Source organism: Lissotriton vulgaris, chromosome 10 (genome assembly GCF_964263255.1).
Source record: "Lissotriton vulgaris chromosome 10, aLisVul1.2, whole genome shotgun sequence".
In the NCBI taxonomy this organism is placed as follows: Eukaryota; Metazoa; Chordata; class Amphibia; order Caudata; family Salamandridae; genus Lissotriton; species Lissotriton vulgaris.
Window position 1 is genome coordinate 90,946,967 of NC_141698.1, and position 19,030 is coordinate 90,965,996.

The 19,030-nt window shown below is 49.4% G+C and overlaps 1 protein-coding gene across 1 annotated transcript in view; it reads left to right on the forward strand.

Annotated features, from left to right (window-relative positions):
* Nucleotides 1-19,030, forward strand: part of UNKL (unk like zinc finger) — a 370,451-nt gene that overhangs the window by 127,164 nt on the left and 224,257 nt on the right. The window contains exon 6 of the mRNA XM_086940574.1: nt 17,502-17,619. Coding sequence (XP_086796700.1) covers nt 17,502-17,619 — 118 coding nt within the window. The remainder of the gene's footprint in view (nt 1-17,501; nt 17,620-19,030) is intronic.

The following is a 19,030-nucleotide window of genomic DNA, read 5'->3' on the forward strand; positions in this document are numbered from 1 at the left end:
ACACCGCCCACGTTGCTCCGTCAGAGTTGCAGGTGTCGAGGCCTGCTTCATACCCTCCGGTCCCTAGGCAGGACGGGACGCCGGAGGAGATCGAGCGCTTCCTCATGGCCATGAGGTCCCTCTCTCCTCCGACGGGCTCCGAGGCACCTTCGGGCCCAGCGGACCCGTCTGGGGACCCCAGTGGGTCGGGTGCTCCGGCCCGACGCCGGCGGGTGCTTCGGCCCCGGCGCCGGCGGGTGCTTCGGCCCCGGCGCCGGCGGGTGCTTCGGCCCCGGTGCCGCCGATGGCTTGGGCCCGGCCCCGCTGGATCCGCTTCCGGATCCGGGTCGTCGCCGGTTGACCTGACGACCTCACCAGTGCTGATCCCTAGGGTGTCACCTCCGATGCCGCCTTCGGGCGACGCCGTCCCCCGATCCTGTTCCGGCGTCGGAACGGCGCCGCTGGGCGCCGCTTGGAGAGTTCTAGTTCAATGAACCGGCCCCATCCTTTGACAACCCTGATTATCAGGAGAAGGGTGGTGAGGAGTGACTTGCTGCTAGTCACAACACGCACTGGCAGCCTAACGCCAGTCCACGCACACCACCAGCTAAATGCCAGTTTACACATAGCCAAGCAAACGCCAGTATGCACCCACCGCCAGCCAACCGCCAGTCTACCCACATCGCCAGCCAAGAGCAAGTGTGCCTAAACCACCAGCCAAGCGCCAGTCTATGCACGGCATCAGCAAAACATCAGTCAACGTACACTGCCAGCCAAGCGCTAGTTTACGCACACCGCCATCCAAGCTCCAGTCAACACACTGCCTTCTAAACCTGCCAGCCTAGCGCCTGTATGCACACACCCCATCCCTTTTTTTCTTTTAACAAATAGGAATACACAAACCAATTTTAAGGAGTTGAAAAACCAACTAGGACTGAAATAATAACAGGTCTAAATAAATACATCAAACAAAGGCCAACCGTAAAACGGAACAGAAAAATCTAAAACAATACAGACCAGTCATTTTACTTTTACTCAGTCGCTCCTAGTACTTGAGTTGTGTGCGGTACAATATAAAACATGCAGGCTACTTCTAGGATGGCGAAGGTGAGCGCTTCCATTTTAGAATTAGAGCGTCTGCACTTATTACAGGATGCATGGCGCTCTTTATTTCCAACAGTGCCGGGCTGTACATATTACATTACAACTCCAGCAGTATTCCAGGATCGACATGGCATGGTTCTCAGATAGCATTTTGCAGGGTTCTGATATTGAAGTGTGTCCTCTGATTACATCCGACCATATTACTATCTTTTCGGGTTAAACCTGGGCCTAAAACATTCTGGCCTTTTTCTTTTCCGCTCTATCTGATTACGGATTCTGAGTATGTGGTCTTCATTTCTAAAAAATGATTGGAATATTTGGAAGATAATTTTGGGTCCGATTCCCCTTGCGTAGTATGGGATGCAAAGAAGGCATCTATTCGAGGAGTTACCCAGCAGTTTGTTTGGCAACAGAATAAGGAATGAGAGAAGTTAGGCAAGGAAACCTATCAAGGCTTATAGCCAGCGATCTTCAGCACGCTGAGGCGGTGTTTCAGGGGGCAGTAGATCAGGACTCATTGTATGCTTCTTTAATAGAGGACAGGGTGGCAATAAATAGGGTTCTAAAGGAGTAGGTAGCGGCGAGCTATATTAAACATAAGACACTACAATATGAGTATGGAGAACGAATTGGGAAAGTACTTGCTCACCAGCTTATGGACAATCGCTTCAAGTCGATGATCAAAGTTATTAAGGGCGAGAGGGGTACATTATATAGGCACCCTCAAGATATTGCTGATCAACTTTCTATTTTTTATCAGAAACTATACTCTCCAGATGCAGGTCAGGTTCTGACAGATATGCAGAGTTATCTGGAAAGGAATAACCTTCCGGCTTTGACGGATGAAGATTCGCTCTTATTAGAGCAGGAAATTACATTGGAGGAAATTGAGGAGGCAAAAGGAGGGCTCCCGTTGGGGAAAGCGACTGGGGAGGACGCTATTCTTGCTGAATTTTATAAGAGCTGTAAAAGTGTGGTGGCCCCGGTACTAAAAGAGGTAATCCAGCAAATTGGGGGAACTGGCCGAGTCCCAAATTCATGGAATATTGCTAATATCACCTTAAAAAAATAAAATAAAAGATAAGGCACGTGAAGAACGGGCTTCCTATAGCCCAGTTTCTTTTATAAATGCAGATGCTAAGGTATTTGCCAAGATACTGGCCACCTGGTTAGCCTCTATGATGGAAAAACACAAGTTGAGGAGGGTCAAGGGGACTATGTTTATAGACCTACCAAACTCTAAACCCCTAAATCAAACTATAACAAACACAAAAGAATCGGAAGGTCTGCTAAGCGGCGTGGCTAAGTCTATGCGGTCCTGATAAAGTGACCCTTATGGACTGCACTGAACCAGGCCACGTGGTCACATGACACAGAAATGTGTTAGATATCCTATCAGCCCACCCATCTGGCGGAGCCTCGTCATCTAGGACATCTAACCAGGGTGGTGAGTCTAAGCCCAGGTGACCTGGATATCTAACACATTTCTGTGTCATGTGACCACGTGGCCTGGTTCAGTGCAGTCCATAAGGGTCACTTTATCAGGACCGCATAGACTTAGCCACGCCGCTTAGCAGACCTTCCGATTCTTTTGTGTTTGTTATAGCCTCTATGATGGCCGGCCTGGTTTCTCCCCAGCAGCACAGATTTATACAAGGGAGAGATACCACTGCCCATGTCAACACGGCAGTGACTGCTTTCGATGCTGCAGGGAAGCTAAAACCTAACTTGGGCATGGTTTTGTTAGATGCAGAAAAAGCTTTTGACCGGGTGGCTTGGGGTCATCTCTGGGCAACACTTACTGCATTTGGGGTAACGTAGAAATTCCGGAACTGGGTCCAAGCTATGTATCACAGTCCTATGGCCAGATTACTGTATTCTAATATTGAAACCGCTCCTTTTCTTATTTGCTGTGGTGCTAGACAGGGCTGTCCTCTCTCCTCACTTTTTGCTCTTTATATTGAGCCATTCATTAGGGCACTCCTGGCTAATATCAGGATACGACCGCTGAATATTGGGCAATGCCTGCTGAAAGTCACTGCGTATGGCGATGATATTGCTATCTTCACGGCTGATCCAATATCGACAATAGAGGGTATCGACGTGGCCGCTAAGAAGTTTGGCCTTTTTTTCGGGCTATAAATTAAATATTAATAAAACGCAAGCGCTTCTTAATTTTCCTCTGGAACTCCTGGTGGAAGAGGTTTACCCGACCGCTACCTATCTAGGGGTTCGTATATCTCCTAAGATCGAACTTATTCATGCATTAAACTACGATCCTTTGTTGGCTATTATTACTAAGCAACTGAAATTCTGGCACAAGCTCCCAAATAGCATTCTGTGTAGGTTTAACATTATTAAGATGAAGATACTACCGAAATTCCTGTACTTTTTTAGTTCAATCCAATTAGTTTATTAGTAAGCTGGATGGGGTTTGAGCAGCTTTATTTGGGGGTATAAAAAATCAAGACGCACCATTGGATCAGTGAAGCTTCCGTATAATCAGGGGGGTCTAGAACTCCCCGACTTTAAATCGTATTTTTGGGCTGCATTTGTCGGCCGCTTGTGCAGTCTCTTGAACCCAGATAAAGCAGATTGTTTTTTGCATTGGCTTGTTCTTGGCCCAGAGAGTCATATGTTTTTATATCGAATTAATGACCCTAACTACTTTAAACGGGTACGGTTTAAGGTTATCAGAGACTGTGCTTATATGGCAGGGCATTATGGCTAGATCTTTTATATCTCTTATACATGATAAGCACACCCTCTGTGATAGCCTGATGTTGCCTGGGATATTTCACGATTCCGCATGCCAGCAATGGGTAAAGCATGGCGTTCGTTATCTGGGGCACTTGTATGACTGTAATAGTTTTAGATCATTTGAGAATCTAGGGCTAACATTTGCTATCCCTCAACGGATGTTTTTTAAATATCTTCAGTTCAGGTATTCGGTCATCAGACACCTTGCTATTCAAAGTGTAATAAGCTCAGGAATATGGGAGTGTCTGTGTGCGCAGAACTAGAAGGCAGCCATTAGTTTGATGTATGGATCTCTCTTTGAGTTCAGACTGGATGGCTGTGAAAAACTAGCGTTAAGATGGAGCAAGACTTAAGGGATAAATATTACTTAAGGAGAGGTAAAGACTGCTTTCTATATTATAGAATTCTCTGTGCATTCGGTTAATTTACGACTGCAGCTATTTCGGACGACCTGCGCACTCTATTACACGCCGGAGAAGATCGCCAGATGGTCTCAAGGTGAGGTCATGCAGGTGGCGTTTATGGAGGGGCGCTCTGTAACTGCCCTAAGTGTGGGCTACATGCAGCTGAAATGGTTCATGTTTGTCATGTGCCCAGATCTAGGTCTTTTTTGGCAGAAGATACTATTTGTTATTAAACTCCGACTTGAAGTTGAATATACATTTACGACAGACGAGAAGATGCTCAGCTATAAAGAGGATAGTTGTGGTCATGAATCCATAATTGCACTTGTGTTAGTTGCTCCCCGGCTGGCGATAGCTAGAGCCTGGATTTCACCCAAGCCTTCCTCGGTAGCGGAGTCGTGGTTAATTGTTAGGGAAATTTGCAAAAGAGGGAAGTCTCTAGCTAAAGTTAGGGGTATCAGTGTCCTACAAAAATGTGGTTCTATGTGGGGCTGTTTAGACGATGCATAGGCAGATGGTCGTATAGGATTGGTATGTGTTTCTGTTCTTTTCAGCAAATTAAGTATATATGTAAAGCATTCATTGCCAGGTGTGAATTTGCATACCAAACTTGCATACTGTAATTTATACTTGCACTGTACTGTTATTTTACTCCTTGCTACCACCTTTGTATTTTTGTACTTTGTAATATTGCGGATCAGAATTTTTGTATTATTTTTTTTTACAATAACATTTAAAAAAAACATGCAGGCATTTATAGCCCAGGGTTAGAAGGATCCTCTGGGCAGTACAAATGACCCCACTTTCGTACGCCTCTTCAAACACAGACTCTGCATCTCTTTTAGGGAAAGTTTTTTTTGGGTGTGGTAGGAATGGAATCAGGATAGTGTTGATCTTTCAGTCTAGCCACCTGCTCCACCACTCTAACTCTAGGAACACTTGCATGCTCAATTACAACAAGGCTGCCTATTAGAGACTGCTGAAACTGAAAAAAAGTCATCTTTGAATCTGGAGTACAATCCTTGAATACAAACCGAAGCAATGAAGGTTGAAAACTTCTTATACCAAATGTATGACTTACGAGCAGCACCATAAGGCTTCAACAGTTAATGTATTCTATTTACATCACCCATGTGCTTATTGTAATCTAAAATGCACACAGGTTAGTGCAGTTCAGCAATGTCACCCCAAACAGTCACAGGTGAAGTACTTTCATTATGAATGGCTATCAGCTTGTGGACATCGCTCTTCTTTGAAAACTTCACAGCTAGATGTTCATCACTATGCAAGGAACAGCACTGTCCCCTTGTTTTTTTTTAATTTACAAAAAAGCTGTTTAATGCAATCTTTAGGATTGGAGCGGATTGTGCCACATGCAACAGTGTCCTCTTTTAACAATTCATTGAACAATTGCGCAGCAGTGTAGAAGTTAACTATGTATAAATGGTGATCTTACAGTTTCTCACACATTTTTCTCACTGACTCCAAAAGTGATGGACAACCATTGGGACGAGAGGTGTCACTAGAATAATCCCTACCAGTGTCTATCCTGAAATATAGACCTATCCAGTACTACTCTGACAGTATATACACCTTAATTTCAGCTTGCTTATCAATCCCATGAAAAAAGTTACACGCAAGACTTTCTTCAAGTCATCCATATTTGTGGGAGTCCACTGGCTAGCCCTAGAGGGGGGCTTAAGTCTGGCCCTGTTGTGCCTCAAATACTGTTCAGCATACAGATTAGTCTGGTCAACAATCTCATCCCAAAATACATTGTCCATAAACAACTGAAAAAAATGAATAGGCAGAAAGTTTTCAGTATTGACTGTACACCCTGCAACACCACTAAAGGCAGGCAACACAGATGGCAGCATGTTTGGGGTACCCAAGAGTTCAGCACTTCCAATTGGAAGATTTTCAGCCCCAGGCTGCAATCTAGATTCCTCTTGCTGCACTATTGGCTTATCCGTGTTCTCCTCTCAGTCACTTCCTCTGCACTGATAGTGGCTTCTTCGTCCGATGCTTCCTCTAGGACAAAAAATTCACTTCCAGAATCTTGGACTGCGCCCTCTACCTCAGATACAGAGTCAGTCTCTCGTCCGTGGTCCGGAAGATTCGAAAAGCAAGCCAACAACATGCTGATCATATTATTAGTTTATTGATTTTCATAACTAAACAACCACAGGATACATCACTGTTAGCTTATGGTTACAGAATACACATCAATTCTTGGATGCATCCTATTAGAGTTCGACAGTGACAGTAGAACATAGTTCATGGCAATAACATACAGTACATCACACATCATTCTATGGAACATTCTTAGTCCTCCTTTCTTGTCATCATATATTCGGTGAATAAAGTCCAAGTATGACTGGGTCTAGATGCGCTATGCAGCTCTTCAGCATAACATGTAAGTTGGTCGCAACAGTATGCTACTTCCTGAAGCCAATGTGCGTTCTTGGGTGCCGGTTCTCCCCCCCCCCCCCAGTGGATTGAGACTCTACGTTTCACTAAACACAGCAAATAGTTAACAATAACCAACCCTGTAAAATAAGTATCTGAAAGAAACAGGTTAGTATTAGATTCCTTACCTTAGAATACCTCCAGGTGTCAGACTGGATCCGGAAACCTTTGCGTAGCAGTACCCCTACGCGTCGGTAGGCGTCTGCGGCTCCGCGTCTGTCGTCAGCGTTGTTGGCGCCGTGATGACGTCGCCGGAGTACTTAGCCGCTGCCCTCGCACGCTGACGTCAGTTCTTCTTTTTTCCGCGTCAGCAAGCTCAGATCCTGAAAAAGTGGTACCCCTTAGTCAATTTTTGACTATACTTTTTCGATCATTTTATATCCTTTTCGAAGTCTAGCGACTCTGATGGTGCCCGTAGGGATGCCCGGGTTTAAGCCCTGTGCCGACTGCGACCGACTGATGTCGGTTACGAACCCCCATCGCCGGTGTCTTCATTGCCTGGGCCTCGACCACGACGACCAGGCCTGCTCCGACTGCTGGGCCCTGATAACTAAAGCTAGGCGGGAGCGGTCCCGCAAGCGACTCGAGCTCCGGTAGTCGGCCCCCTCGCTGCTCGAGCTCCCAGACCGCGGGGAGGTCGAGGGACCGGTCGCGGGGTCGGAGCCACCATAGCTCTGGGAGTCGTCCTCGGTCTTCGGGCTCGAAGTCCTCCGGTAAGGACAAGAAGTCGAAGAGACGTCATCGCTCTTCCGACTCCCCCCGACGCTCGCGTGATGCGGCCGGGGGTTTGGGCGACACCGCCCACGCTGCTTCGTCACGGCCGGCTTCATACCCTTCGGTCCCTGGGCAGAACGCGACGCCGGAGGAGATTGAGGCCTTCCTCATGGCCATGAGGTCGCTGACTAGGGGCCCCAGCGGGTCGGGCGCTTCGGCCCCGACACCGCTGGGTGCTTCGGTTCCGACGCCGCCAGTGACTTCGGTCCCGGCGCCGCAGGCCCCCACAGGATCCGGGTCATCGCCGTTCGACCTCTTAACCTCGCCGGCGCTGGCCCCCAGGGTGTCGCTCAGGGCGGCGCTGTCCCCGATCCCTCTCTCGATTCGGGTCCAGCGCCGGAACGGCGCTGTTCTCGACGCCGATGGGAGATTTCGACTTCTAGGACCCGACCGCATCCTTTGGTCCCGAGTCTCAGGTGATGGGTGGCGAGGCAGATTGGGAGGGGTCTGAGGACCCTCAGGCACAGGAGTGCCATGCTTATCAGGACTGGGCAGATGAGCTAGGGGACGCCAGTGGTCTGAACACCTCGCCGGACACTGGCTTGGTCTCCCCTCCTAGCGTGGCTACGGAGGAGGGGGCTGCCTACAGTGTGGTGCGGACGCCGGCGACCAAGTCCTTGGGCCTGGAGCTCCCCGTCGCGGCCGTGAGGACTAACCTCCTCACTGAGGTCCTTAAACCGCAGGCAAGCTCGGCCGAGCCTCTGCTGCCGTTTAATGAGGCCTTGTCTGACGTTCTTCTGGGCACTTGGTCCAAGCCCGCTACAGGTCAGCCTGAAGATAGGAATGTGGCCAGACGCCACCGCCCAACTCCGGGCGACCCTTGCTTCCTATCCACCCACCCCACCCTGAGAGACTCGTCATCCAGGCCTCTAACTCCCAGGCCGCATTCCCGACGGCTCCCCCGATCAGGAATCCAAGAGGTACGAGCAATACAGCAAAAAGGTATTCTCCTCCCTGAGTTTAGGGCTGCAGTCAGTCAACACCGCGTGCCTCTTGGGCCGTTACACCCACTCTCTGTGGGACACGGTCGCGGACGTGCTGCCAAAATGTCCGGTGGAGGTCCAGACTAAACTCACCCAAGCCCTTGCGGAGGGTCGAGATGCAGCACGGTATTCCATCCGGTGTGGGCTGGATACCACGGACTCACTGGGCAGAGCGATGGAAACGACGGTGGCGATTCGTCGCCACGCCTGGTTGAGGTCCGCCAACTTCTTGGCTGATGTCCAAAACACCCTTATGGATATGCCGTTTGATGGCCGTCGTCTCTTTGGCAACAAAGCAGACCATGCGCTTGAGCGCTTTAAGGACTCAAGGGCTATGGCCAAGTCCTAGGGCCTCTCAGCCCGCGCCAGCAAACAGCAGCTTTTCGCTCCTTTCGTGGCCAAGGAAGGGGCACCTCCATGCGTCCTGCCAGCCACGGACCGCAAACTACCGTCCAGCGCGGTTGCGAATGTGGAAACCGCCGTGGCGGCAGTCGGGAACAACGGCGAGGCCAGTCCACACCTGCCCCTGCAGCATCCGCCTCAAAACCTTCCTAGTCCGAGCTTTCAGGCCCATGTGACGCCAGTGGGGGGGCAGGGTTCGCCATCACCACCTCCACTGGCGCACTGACACATCGGACAGGTGGGTGCTGCAAATCGTCCGAAGGGGCTACTCCCTCCCCTTCGAGGCGACCCCTCCAGCCATGCCACGCAGTACCACCGCATGTCGGGGGATCACTTGACACTTGTACGAGAGGAAGTTACGGCCCTCTTGGCCAAGGGGCCCTCAAATACGTTTCTGGGCCAGAAGTAGGGTTTGGTTGTTACTCCCACTACTTTCTGGTACCCAAGAAGGGAAAAGGGGGCCTACGCCCTATCTTGGACCTGCGGAACGTCAAGGGCTTCCTCCGGCAGGAGAAGTTCAAGATGCTGACACTGGCTCAGGTCCTAACTGCCCTGGACCCAGAAGACTGGATAGTCTGCGGTTCATGGTAGGCCACGAGCACTTTCAATTTACCGTGCTCCCCTTCGGCCTTACCAGCACCCCACGGGTGTTCACGACAGTGATGGCGGTGGTCGCAGCTCATCTGCGCAGGTTAGGGGTTTCAGTCTTCCCCTACTTCTACGGCTGGTTGTTGAAGGCAGGCTCGCCCCAGACAGTCCTCAGCCACCTCCAGACTGCGGTCGACCTCCTGCACCTGCTGGGGTTCTCTATCAATGTGCCAAAGTCGCACCTGTGTCCCTCTCAGAAGCTCCTCTTCATCGGAGCGGTTCTGGACTAGGCGCAGTTTTGGGTTTATCCCCCCGAGCAGCGGGTTCAGGATATTCAGGCTCTGATTCCGATCTTTCAGCCGTTATCCCGAGTCTCGGTCAGGTTGACCCTGCGGCTTCTGGGGCTGATGGCCTCCTGCATCCTTCTGGTGCATCACGCCAGGTGGCGGATGCGTCCTCTGCAGTGGGACCTGAAGTTTCAGTGTGCCCAGCAGAAAGGGCAACTTATCCGACCATGTCTTGATCTCGGAGGGCACTGCAAGACAGTTGCAGTGGTGGCTCACGGACCGTGATTGGGTCAGCGGCAGATCTCTCTACCTACCCCAACCGGAGCACGTAGTTGTGATGGACGCGTCCCTCCAGGGCTAGGGAGGCCACATGGGAGAGGCGGAGATCAGAGGCCTCTGGTCTCCGGCGGAGTCCCGGCTCCACATCAACCTTCTGGAGCTGCGGGCGATCCGGCTTGCACTGAATGCATTCCTCCACTCTGTCCGGGGGAGTGGGAGTGTAGTGCAGGTGTTCACGGACAACACCACCGCCATGTGGTACTGCAACAAACAGGGCGGGGTGGGGTCGTGGACCCTCTGCCAGAGGCTCTGCGCCTCTGGCAGTGGCTGGAACATCAAGGCGTGACTCTGGTGGTTCAACACATGGCAGGTTCCCTGAACGCCAGGGCGGACGAACTCGGCCGTCGGTGCATGATGGATCACGAATGGTGTCTGAACTCTGACGTGGCGCAAGGTCCTTACAGCAGTGGGGAGAGCCTTGGTTAGATCTATTCGCCACAGAAGAGAACGTGCAATGTCATCAGTTCTGCGCGATGGAATTTCCAAGGCGGCACTAGCTCGGAGACGTTTTTCGTCGCGAGTGGAGCTGCGGTCTGTTGTACGCCTTTCCGCCTATACCACTTCTGCCCAGAGTGCTGAAGAAGATCAGACGCGACCGGGCCCAAGTTATCCTTGTGGCTCCGGACTGGGCATGAAGATACTGGTATCCCGAGCTGCTCAGTATGTCTGTCGATCCCCCGATTTGTGTGCCTCTTCAGGAGGACCTTCTGTCGCAGCAGCATGGGACGGTCCTCCACCCGAACCTGTCCAGTCTCCACCTCCATGCTTGGAGATTGAGCGGCGACAATTGAGCCCATTTGACTTGCCTCCTTAAGTTTGTGATGTGATTCTGGCAGCCAGGCGTCCCTCCACAAAGTCGGTATACGCCTGCAGGTGGAACAGGTTTGTGGCATGGTGCACAGCAAAGGCTGTGGATCCCCTTTCTGCCCCTCTTTCTGAGGTTCTCCTCTTCCTTCTTTCTCTTGCCCAGCAGGGCTCTGCTCTGGGCACTATCAAGGGCTACCTTTCTGCCCTTTCCGCCTTCTTAAGGCTACCTGATCAGCCTTCCTTGTTCAAGTCCCCGGTTGTTAATAGGTTCCTGAAGGGCATCACTCATATGTTCCCCCCTGTTCCTTTCGTGATGCCTCAGTGGGACTTGAACCTTGTACTTACTTTTCTGATGTGCGCTCCTTTCGAGCCACTTCATAACTGTCCTCTCCGTCTTCTTACCCTTAAGACTGCTTTCCTGGTTGCCATCACCTCTGCCAGGAGAGTGAGTGAGCTCCAGGCTCTTTCATCCAAGCCTCCCTTCCTTTCTGTCCATCCGGAGAAGGTGGTGTTGTGGACAAGACCCTCTTTCCTGCCTAAGGTAGTCACGGCCTTCCACATCGGGCAGTCCATCACCTTGCCCACCTTCTTTCCGCCTCCGCATCCCTCTAAAGAGGAAGAGCGGCTCCACCGTCTGGACCCAGAACGTGCGCTCTCTTTCTATTTGAATTGCACACGCCAGTTCCGGGTGGATGACCAACTCTTTGTTGGTTACATGGGTGCTAAGAAGGGACGGGCAGTGCACAAATGGAACATTTCTCGGTGGGTCGTCTTGTGTATCCCCTCCCCGGACAGATCGGCTGTTTTTAGGCCGATCTGCCCTCTGGGTGGTGGGGGAAGCCCACTAGGCCCCAGGGATAAATGCATAGAAGAGGGGCGACCACTTGAGCAAGGGTCACTCCCCTCGGGGGGATAGTATAATTTGCATTATGCACCCCCCCACCCCCCCACCCCCCCGCCCCTCCGCGAGGCTCTAGGGAAATATGGGGGAGTGTTGAGGTGTTCGAAGTCCACTAGACACCAGGGAAATATGTGTGGAAGGGGAGCAACCCCTCGGGCAAGGGTCGCTCAATTTGGGGTATCTTGCTCCAAATTGGCTCTTATTGAGCCGATCTGCTCCAAGACCCGTGTCAGAGGCATCGATTTGTAGGACAAAGGTTTTTTCGTTATCCGGGCACATTACGATAGGAGCTGTTTTAGTTAGGAAAAACGATCTTCCAGAGTAGCTGACCAGATAATGGGTTTTCCTATCTTTGTTTTTGTTAAGTCTGTGAGAGGACAGGCTATATCCAAGAAGTGTGGAGAGAACCTCCTGTAATGACCTACCAATCCCAACAAGGGACGGACATCTTTCCTTGTGATGGGACGAGGGATTTTGGTGATGGCTTCGAGTTTGTTTACTTGTGGCCTTTTTCATCCTCCCTGAATATCATCACCTAGATATTCTTTGTGGTCTGTGCCGAATGTGGTCTTCTTAGGATTGATCGTGAGGCCTGCCTGTTGGAGTGTGTGCAGGATTTCTCCTAAATGAAGATGTGTTTTCCAGTCTGGGCTGTATATTACTATGTGCTCTAGCTAGGCAACCGTATACGCCTGGTGGAGTGTAAAAGAACATCCATTAGCATCTGGAAGGTGGCGGGAGCGTAATGAAGCCCAAAGGGGAGTTCTTTGAACTGGTATAGGCCCGAGCGTGTGGAAAAAGCCATCTTTTCTTTGGCTTTATGTGACAGGGGAATTTGCCAATACCCCTTAGTCAAGTCGATTGTGGACATCACCTTGGCATTTCCCAACCTCTCTATTAACTCATCCACCTGGGCAATGGATACGCATCAAATTTGGATATTTTTTTCAGCTGACGGAAGTCAATACAGAATTCTTATGCTGCCATCAGGTTTTGGTAGCTTAACCTTACTGGACCAGCTCTTCCTATGACTATCTGGTGCTCGACTAAGGTCGTGCGTCCTGGATTTCCTTAGACTACTGTGGAGAAGGAGTCACAAAAGTCCTGGACCTGGTGTTTTTGCTCCTCTGTGAGTTGTTGTCTGAACTGCACTGGTTCGTGTCGGCTAGGATATTCTGGGGCCAGGGAAATTTAGAGGGGTTTCTCCGCGGTCACCTGATGTATACGTGTTGTGTAGCATAGACACACAGGCCGGGGTCCTTCCCAGGCTTTCATGAGAATTACATGGTATACTTGGCCTGTTTGAGGTTTGTGGGGTACTGACACGCGATAGGTGACAGTAGTAATCCTCTCTAGGATTCGATAGGAACCCTGCCACATGGCCAATAGCTTTTCTCTGTACTAGGCAGAAGAATGAGTACCAGATCCCCCACCTGGAATTCCCTTAGTTTGGTTCTCTGGTCATATATCGCTTTTGTCGGCCTTGTGCCTTCTCCATATTGGCTTGTACCTCCTCCCAGAGAGTAGCAAGGGTGTATTTGAGTGCTGTGCTATACTGTAATAGGGGGTTGCTTTCCTCCTCAACCCATTGGTCAACTGCGATGTCTTGGAGGGTACAAGGTTTTCGACCAAACCGCGATTTCTGTTTGTGTGTACGAATGGCATAAAGTACTAAGGGTAGTTGGTGGTCCCAGTCGTGTCCTGCCTTGACTATGACTTTTCTAAGCATTGTTTTAATGGCCTTGTTAGATCTTTCGACCAGACTGTCAGTCTGAGGGTGGTATACTGCTGTGTGCATCTGTTTGATGCCTAAAATGTCACATACTTGTTTCATCAGTTTAGACACAAATGTAGTGCCCTGATCTGTTAGAATCTCATGAGGTGAACCAACACGAGAAAAGAAAGACACCATGGCTTGGGCTACTGCTGAGGATGGTGGTACTGGATAGAGGTGTTGCCTCCGCATATCGTGTTGCGTTGTCAACTAATGCCAAAATGTGTTGGTGTCCTCGGCCTGAGGGAAGCAACGGGCCCACTAGGTCCATACCTATCCTTTTGAATGGGAAATCAATGATGGGGAGTAGTTGTAACAGGGCACGGGAAAGGACTGGTGTATTTATTAACTGACACCTAACACAAGAAACACACAATCAGGCAACTTCCTGGTATACTCCTGGCCAGTCGAACCGGTCTAAGAGATACTAAGGGTGTGTTCTTTACCATAATGACCACCCCCTATGTGACTGTGTGCTAGATCCAGTACTTGTTCCCGAAAGGCATTCAGGACCAACGGTTGCTCTTTGGTGGTGTTATTCTTCTGGGTAATTCTATATAACAGGCCTTTTTTCACAAAAGAAGGGGCCTACCTTTTCGGGGTGGTCTTCTTGAGCTTGGTCCCAGGCGAGATGTTGGGTATCATCGTCTCTGGGCTGTTCGAAAGCTTCGACTCTGTGTTTGCGGTATGTTTAGAGAAAGGAGGACAGGTGTAGGCAAGGCATGATCAAGTGTACAATATAAGGCTCTTTCTTCCATTTTTCTCTCCGAGACTTCTGGACTTTGGGGAGGACCCACTTATCTCTTCCCCAGCAAATGAGGCGTTTTCTAACCATCCGGGAAGGGGAGGTCAGGGGGGACAGGTGCTCATGGAATCTTGGGAGGTCGGTGCCTAATAGGACAGATTCAGGTAAGGAAAGCACCACTCCCACCTTTCTCAATTGGGGTTCTCCGTCAATCTCCAGTAATACTTCTGCAAGGGGTACGTTTTCTCCTCTCCGTGTACACATCTGACCTGTACAATTTCATCCCCTAAGAGTAGGGCCTCCAGTATTAATTCCTTACTAACGACCGTGTGATGACACCCTATGTCTAGAAAGGCCGGGACAGGCTTCCCGTTAAGATGTATTTTCTTTTTGTACTTCTCTGGGGGCTCTCCTGCTACTAATACACGCCCAGGAGTATACCCTACTTCCGTGGGTTCTTGGGGAGGGATTCGTCTAGGACAATGACAAGCAATGTGTCCTTACTCAGCACAAAGGAAGTACTTGGGTCCCAGCAGGGCACATGTTCCTAATGGGGGTCTCAGAGGGTGTTTTAATCCTGGTGGTCCATTATGGTCGGTGGGTGGAGTAGGGGATCTACTTCCTGTTCTGGGGAGGTTGTTGTGAAGGTGAGGGGGTTGAGCCTAAAACTCAGGGGACCTGTGATAGGCACAGGTGAGGTTGACTGCTAGCGTGACTATGAGGTTGGGATGTTGTTTGATCCATACCCTGGTATTGGAGGGAATTGCATCAAGATATTGTTCCAAGTTGACTTTCTTACTGAGCTTGTCTTTGGAGGAGGATGTGGGCTGTAACCAGCGGTCATGTATTCGATAATATAGGGTTCGAGGCTTGTCACCTACAGACGATTTCTGCTTTCGGAAACGGCTGCGGTAGTATTCCTGGTCGCAACCTAAACATTCCAGGATAGCCCTTTTTATGTCCCGATAAGCAGCCGTCCCTGCCGGATTAGCTGCTTTGTATGAGTCTTGAAGTTCCCCCGACAACAAGGGGCTATGTATTGACCCCATCTCTCTGGTGGGCAGGCACCCGTGGTGGCAACTCGTTCAAAGTTCACAAAGTAGCAGTCTGGATCATCACCATCTTGGAACTTTTGCAAAACGCTCCCCGGTACGTAGGGGTGTACTCTTGCGTTTGAGATGACATTGGTTAATCATATAATAGCCGTGTCCTGTTCCTGCTGTTTTGATGTCAAGAGAGACGCTTGATCTTTCAGGGCCCAATGGAGGGCATCGCGTTCTTCTTAGCTGCTTTTGTCTGTTGTTCAAATATCAGCTGCAAGTGTCTTTGACCCTCTTCCAATTGGGTTATAATGGCCTCCATTGGTATGGGTTGTCATGTCCGCTAGACACTCCAAACCCACTTCTGACACCACGTATGAGACTGATGACCCAAGGGACGTGCTGGAGAGGCTCTCCCTAAATGACCCACCAGCCTGAGATTAGAGTTAGGGGCATTTATTGGTTAAAGTAGAACAGTCCCAATGCTTCTTGGGATGGCCAACTGAGAACAGGATAAGAAAAACAAGAAAAGTATTGTAGAATGAGTATAGTCTCTGTCCGGTTTTCCAGATAGACAAAAGGGGGATGCATGTCCAAATCCTTGCCGTGCTTCCAAGGTCCAGGTCATAGGCCAAAGGAACTGGAAAGACAGAGGTAAAGACTGTGTAAAGGTGAGTCCCAATTAACACTCTCTAGAGAAAGGGGTGGGGGGGGTTGGAGTGGGCAGCATTCACTAGTGCCCTTCCGTGCTTCGTGCCTCAGGGGGAGGGAGGGAGTGACACTTTATGGTGGTGCGGCCCGCAACCCTGCCCACCAACTCTTTAATGGAAATCGGGGCATGCACTTCACTTGTCTGATCCCATGACCCTCTGGTGCCGTGGGGAGGGGAGTCACAACCTCCTCTTCTCCTGTAGGAGTGCCGGACTCGAACACAGTGCTCCGTGAGCGGTATCTCTCAGCTTCGTCCTGTGCCTCGCACTCGGTGCCTCTGTCCTTGACCGGCTCTCTTGTCTCCACCTGTTCCATTGCTCCTTGCTCTCGTCAACTCCGCTCCTCACCCGTGCTTCTTCTCTCCTCCTCCCATTTCTCGTGGTTGGGTCTGTTTCATCTTCGCGGGCTCTCTCCGGCCTTCTCATTTCCGGCTTTTCCTGTCCTGGCATTGCCAAAGGTCTTAGAGTTCTGACCTCTTTTCCGGGCAGGGTCAGCGCGGCCACCATATTGGAGTTCCTGGGAGCGTACCGTGCCCCGAATTGATCACAGGGCCACTCCCTCAACAAAAAACAAAGTCCTGGTGGTTTAGTGGTGTACATTCTTGCTCTTAGATTGTGGCCTCACCCGTGATCATGGAGCAGGAACCCACTACAGACAGACATCGAGGTAAGCCCCCTCCCTACCCACACACAACAAACAGAATACAAAAACAAAATATCCTCCAAGAGGTCACTCCCTGCAATAATCACAAAAATGTAATTCTTGATATCTAGCGGGGTTTGAGCGCCCCTGGAAACATGAGTGGGGATTGAACCTTGCCCAAAGTACCACCACCCAGAAAAATACACAGGCCTGTTGGTCTAGTGTTGTAGATTCCAGGAACCTAGACAGTCCTAGGGTAAAATGACTTCCCATTGCCCCCCCCCCCCCCCCTCCCCAGTATGTCACCAGATATGCGAGGGGGCTGACAGTGTGCCGCTGCCACACCCAATGGAGGCATGTCATGGGGGCCCATGAGGGGAGTGGCAGCGCTCTCAACCTGGGTGATTGCCAGGACGGCCTGGAGCCATCCTCCGCACATGGCCAATGTGGCTTAGGATGGCCCTAGGCCTCCTTCCGCACCCGAGGGGTTTAAGTACAATATCTGTAATTAAACTTTAATCAATGCATGTATGAAAATAATCTTGCGCCGATCATTGAGGATCTTGGGGACTGTTATTTTACAATGGAACCTCTGTCCAATTTTGGAGTCTCAATTATTTCTAGTGAGGTCATTTATTATGAAAGAAATATATAAGAGAACAAGCGATACGGCTTAGTGTCATTTTCCTTTTTTGTGTACCTACAAATAATGCAAGATGACATCTGTTACTATGAAGAGATTGTAAGAGAAAAAATGTGTATTAAGGTATTTTTCTCTTGTTTGGTCTTTAGGTCTACCCCTTGCCCCAGTGTTAAACATGGGGATGAATGGGGAGAACCCTCAAAGTGTGGCAGTGCAGATACCTGTCAGTACTGTCATTCTCGCACTGAACAGCAGTTCCACCCAGAGGTAAAGAAAAAGGGTTCTACTCATTTGTATTTTAGATACCATCAAAAGTGTGAATGTTTCTCCATACATGGTGTTTGTTTTATTTTTCATAATCACAGATTTTCTTTTCACATGGGCAATATCCTGGAAACACTTATTTGATAGAAAATCTTCACTATTCCGAATACATATTTTTACATTGTCTGTCGCTGAACCTGTCCTGGCCTTACCGCTTTTATGTCTGTAGTTAGAATTGAGAGCAATTATCTTTATTGAAGCCATTTTTATTATTTACTTTTTAAAAGGGAAAACTGATGAAATTTGGATAGGTCGAAAAATACTTATTTGAAGAGTATTGTAGTACTGTTACACTAAGACAGCAGGTTTCCCCAACATTAAAGACTTCAGTGCAGTATGGCAGTTCATCTTTGCTGGTTCGTGGAGCAAGGATCCCTAACCTGGACATCAATTTCCATCTGAAAATTGATTCCTTAAAAAAAAGTTTATACTCTCTGAGCATTTTTTAAAGCTTTATATTAGTTTTTACCTAATTAATACTATTCCTTCTTGCAGTTGTTCATTCAGACTAGGGCCTCAGCAAATGCTATAACTGCTAATGCTGGGTAATGCCACTTATTTGTCAGGGTGTTGTGTAAGTTACGACTTTGGTGTAATTCTACAAAGGTTGCTTTCCCACCCATGGGTGACAAGGGTGAGCTTGGTTCAATACACCGCGATGAATGTGAAAGAAAGGTTATTGTAGCCCAGCACTTCTCAGTGTGCAATTGATATAGAAATGTTGCTTTTGGGTAACTAACAATCCCACGTGAGACTGCTTCTATTCGTCGGGCCATTGTCCCGCGCTTCTGCAGAGTCCGTTTAGGTGGCCAGTCATTGTCGGTTAAAGCCGCCACAGCTTGGAATTTGCTTCCTCCCGATTTCCAGTTGATTCAAGAGCTCCTTCCCTTTAAAAAACGCCTTAAGACATACCTGTTTAGCTAGATCATTTAAATGACTTTTCTGCTGCTCTAGCTCACACGCGCCAGGACACTCCCGAGTATTAGTGCGCATTATAAAACTGCTATATCATATCATAAAGGGATCAGGGGCACTGTGAAACCCGGAACAGACCTTATTTCGTTATTCACAGTATGGCACACACTGTACTAAGAAGAACAAGCACTCTAAAGTTAAAAGTATGTATTACTACAGGAACAATCTGTTTTTCAGTACATCTAAAACAACTACTTGTTATAAAATCAGGAGTGAGACACTTTCTGAATGACAAGAATAAAATGAACATTTCTAGCATTGAGTGCCATTAAAATGTTAACTAGAACCGAACACCCTGATGCCTACTTCTATGCACTGTACCATGACAGCATGAAAGGCAAAGCAACTTGCAGTCTAGAGTGTCTTAGAGAGAAGAGAC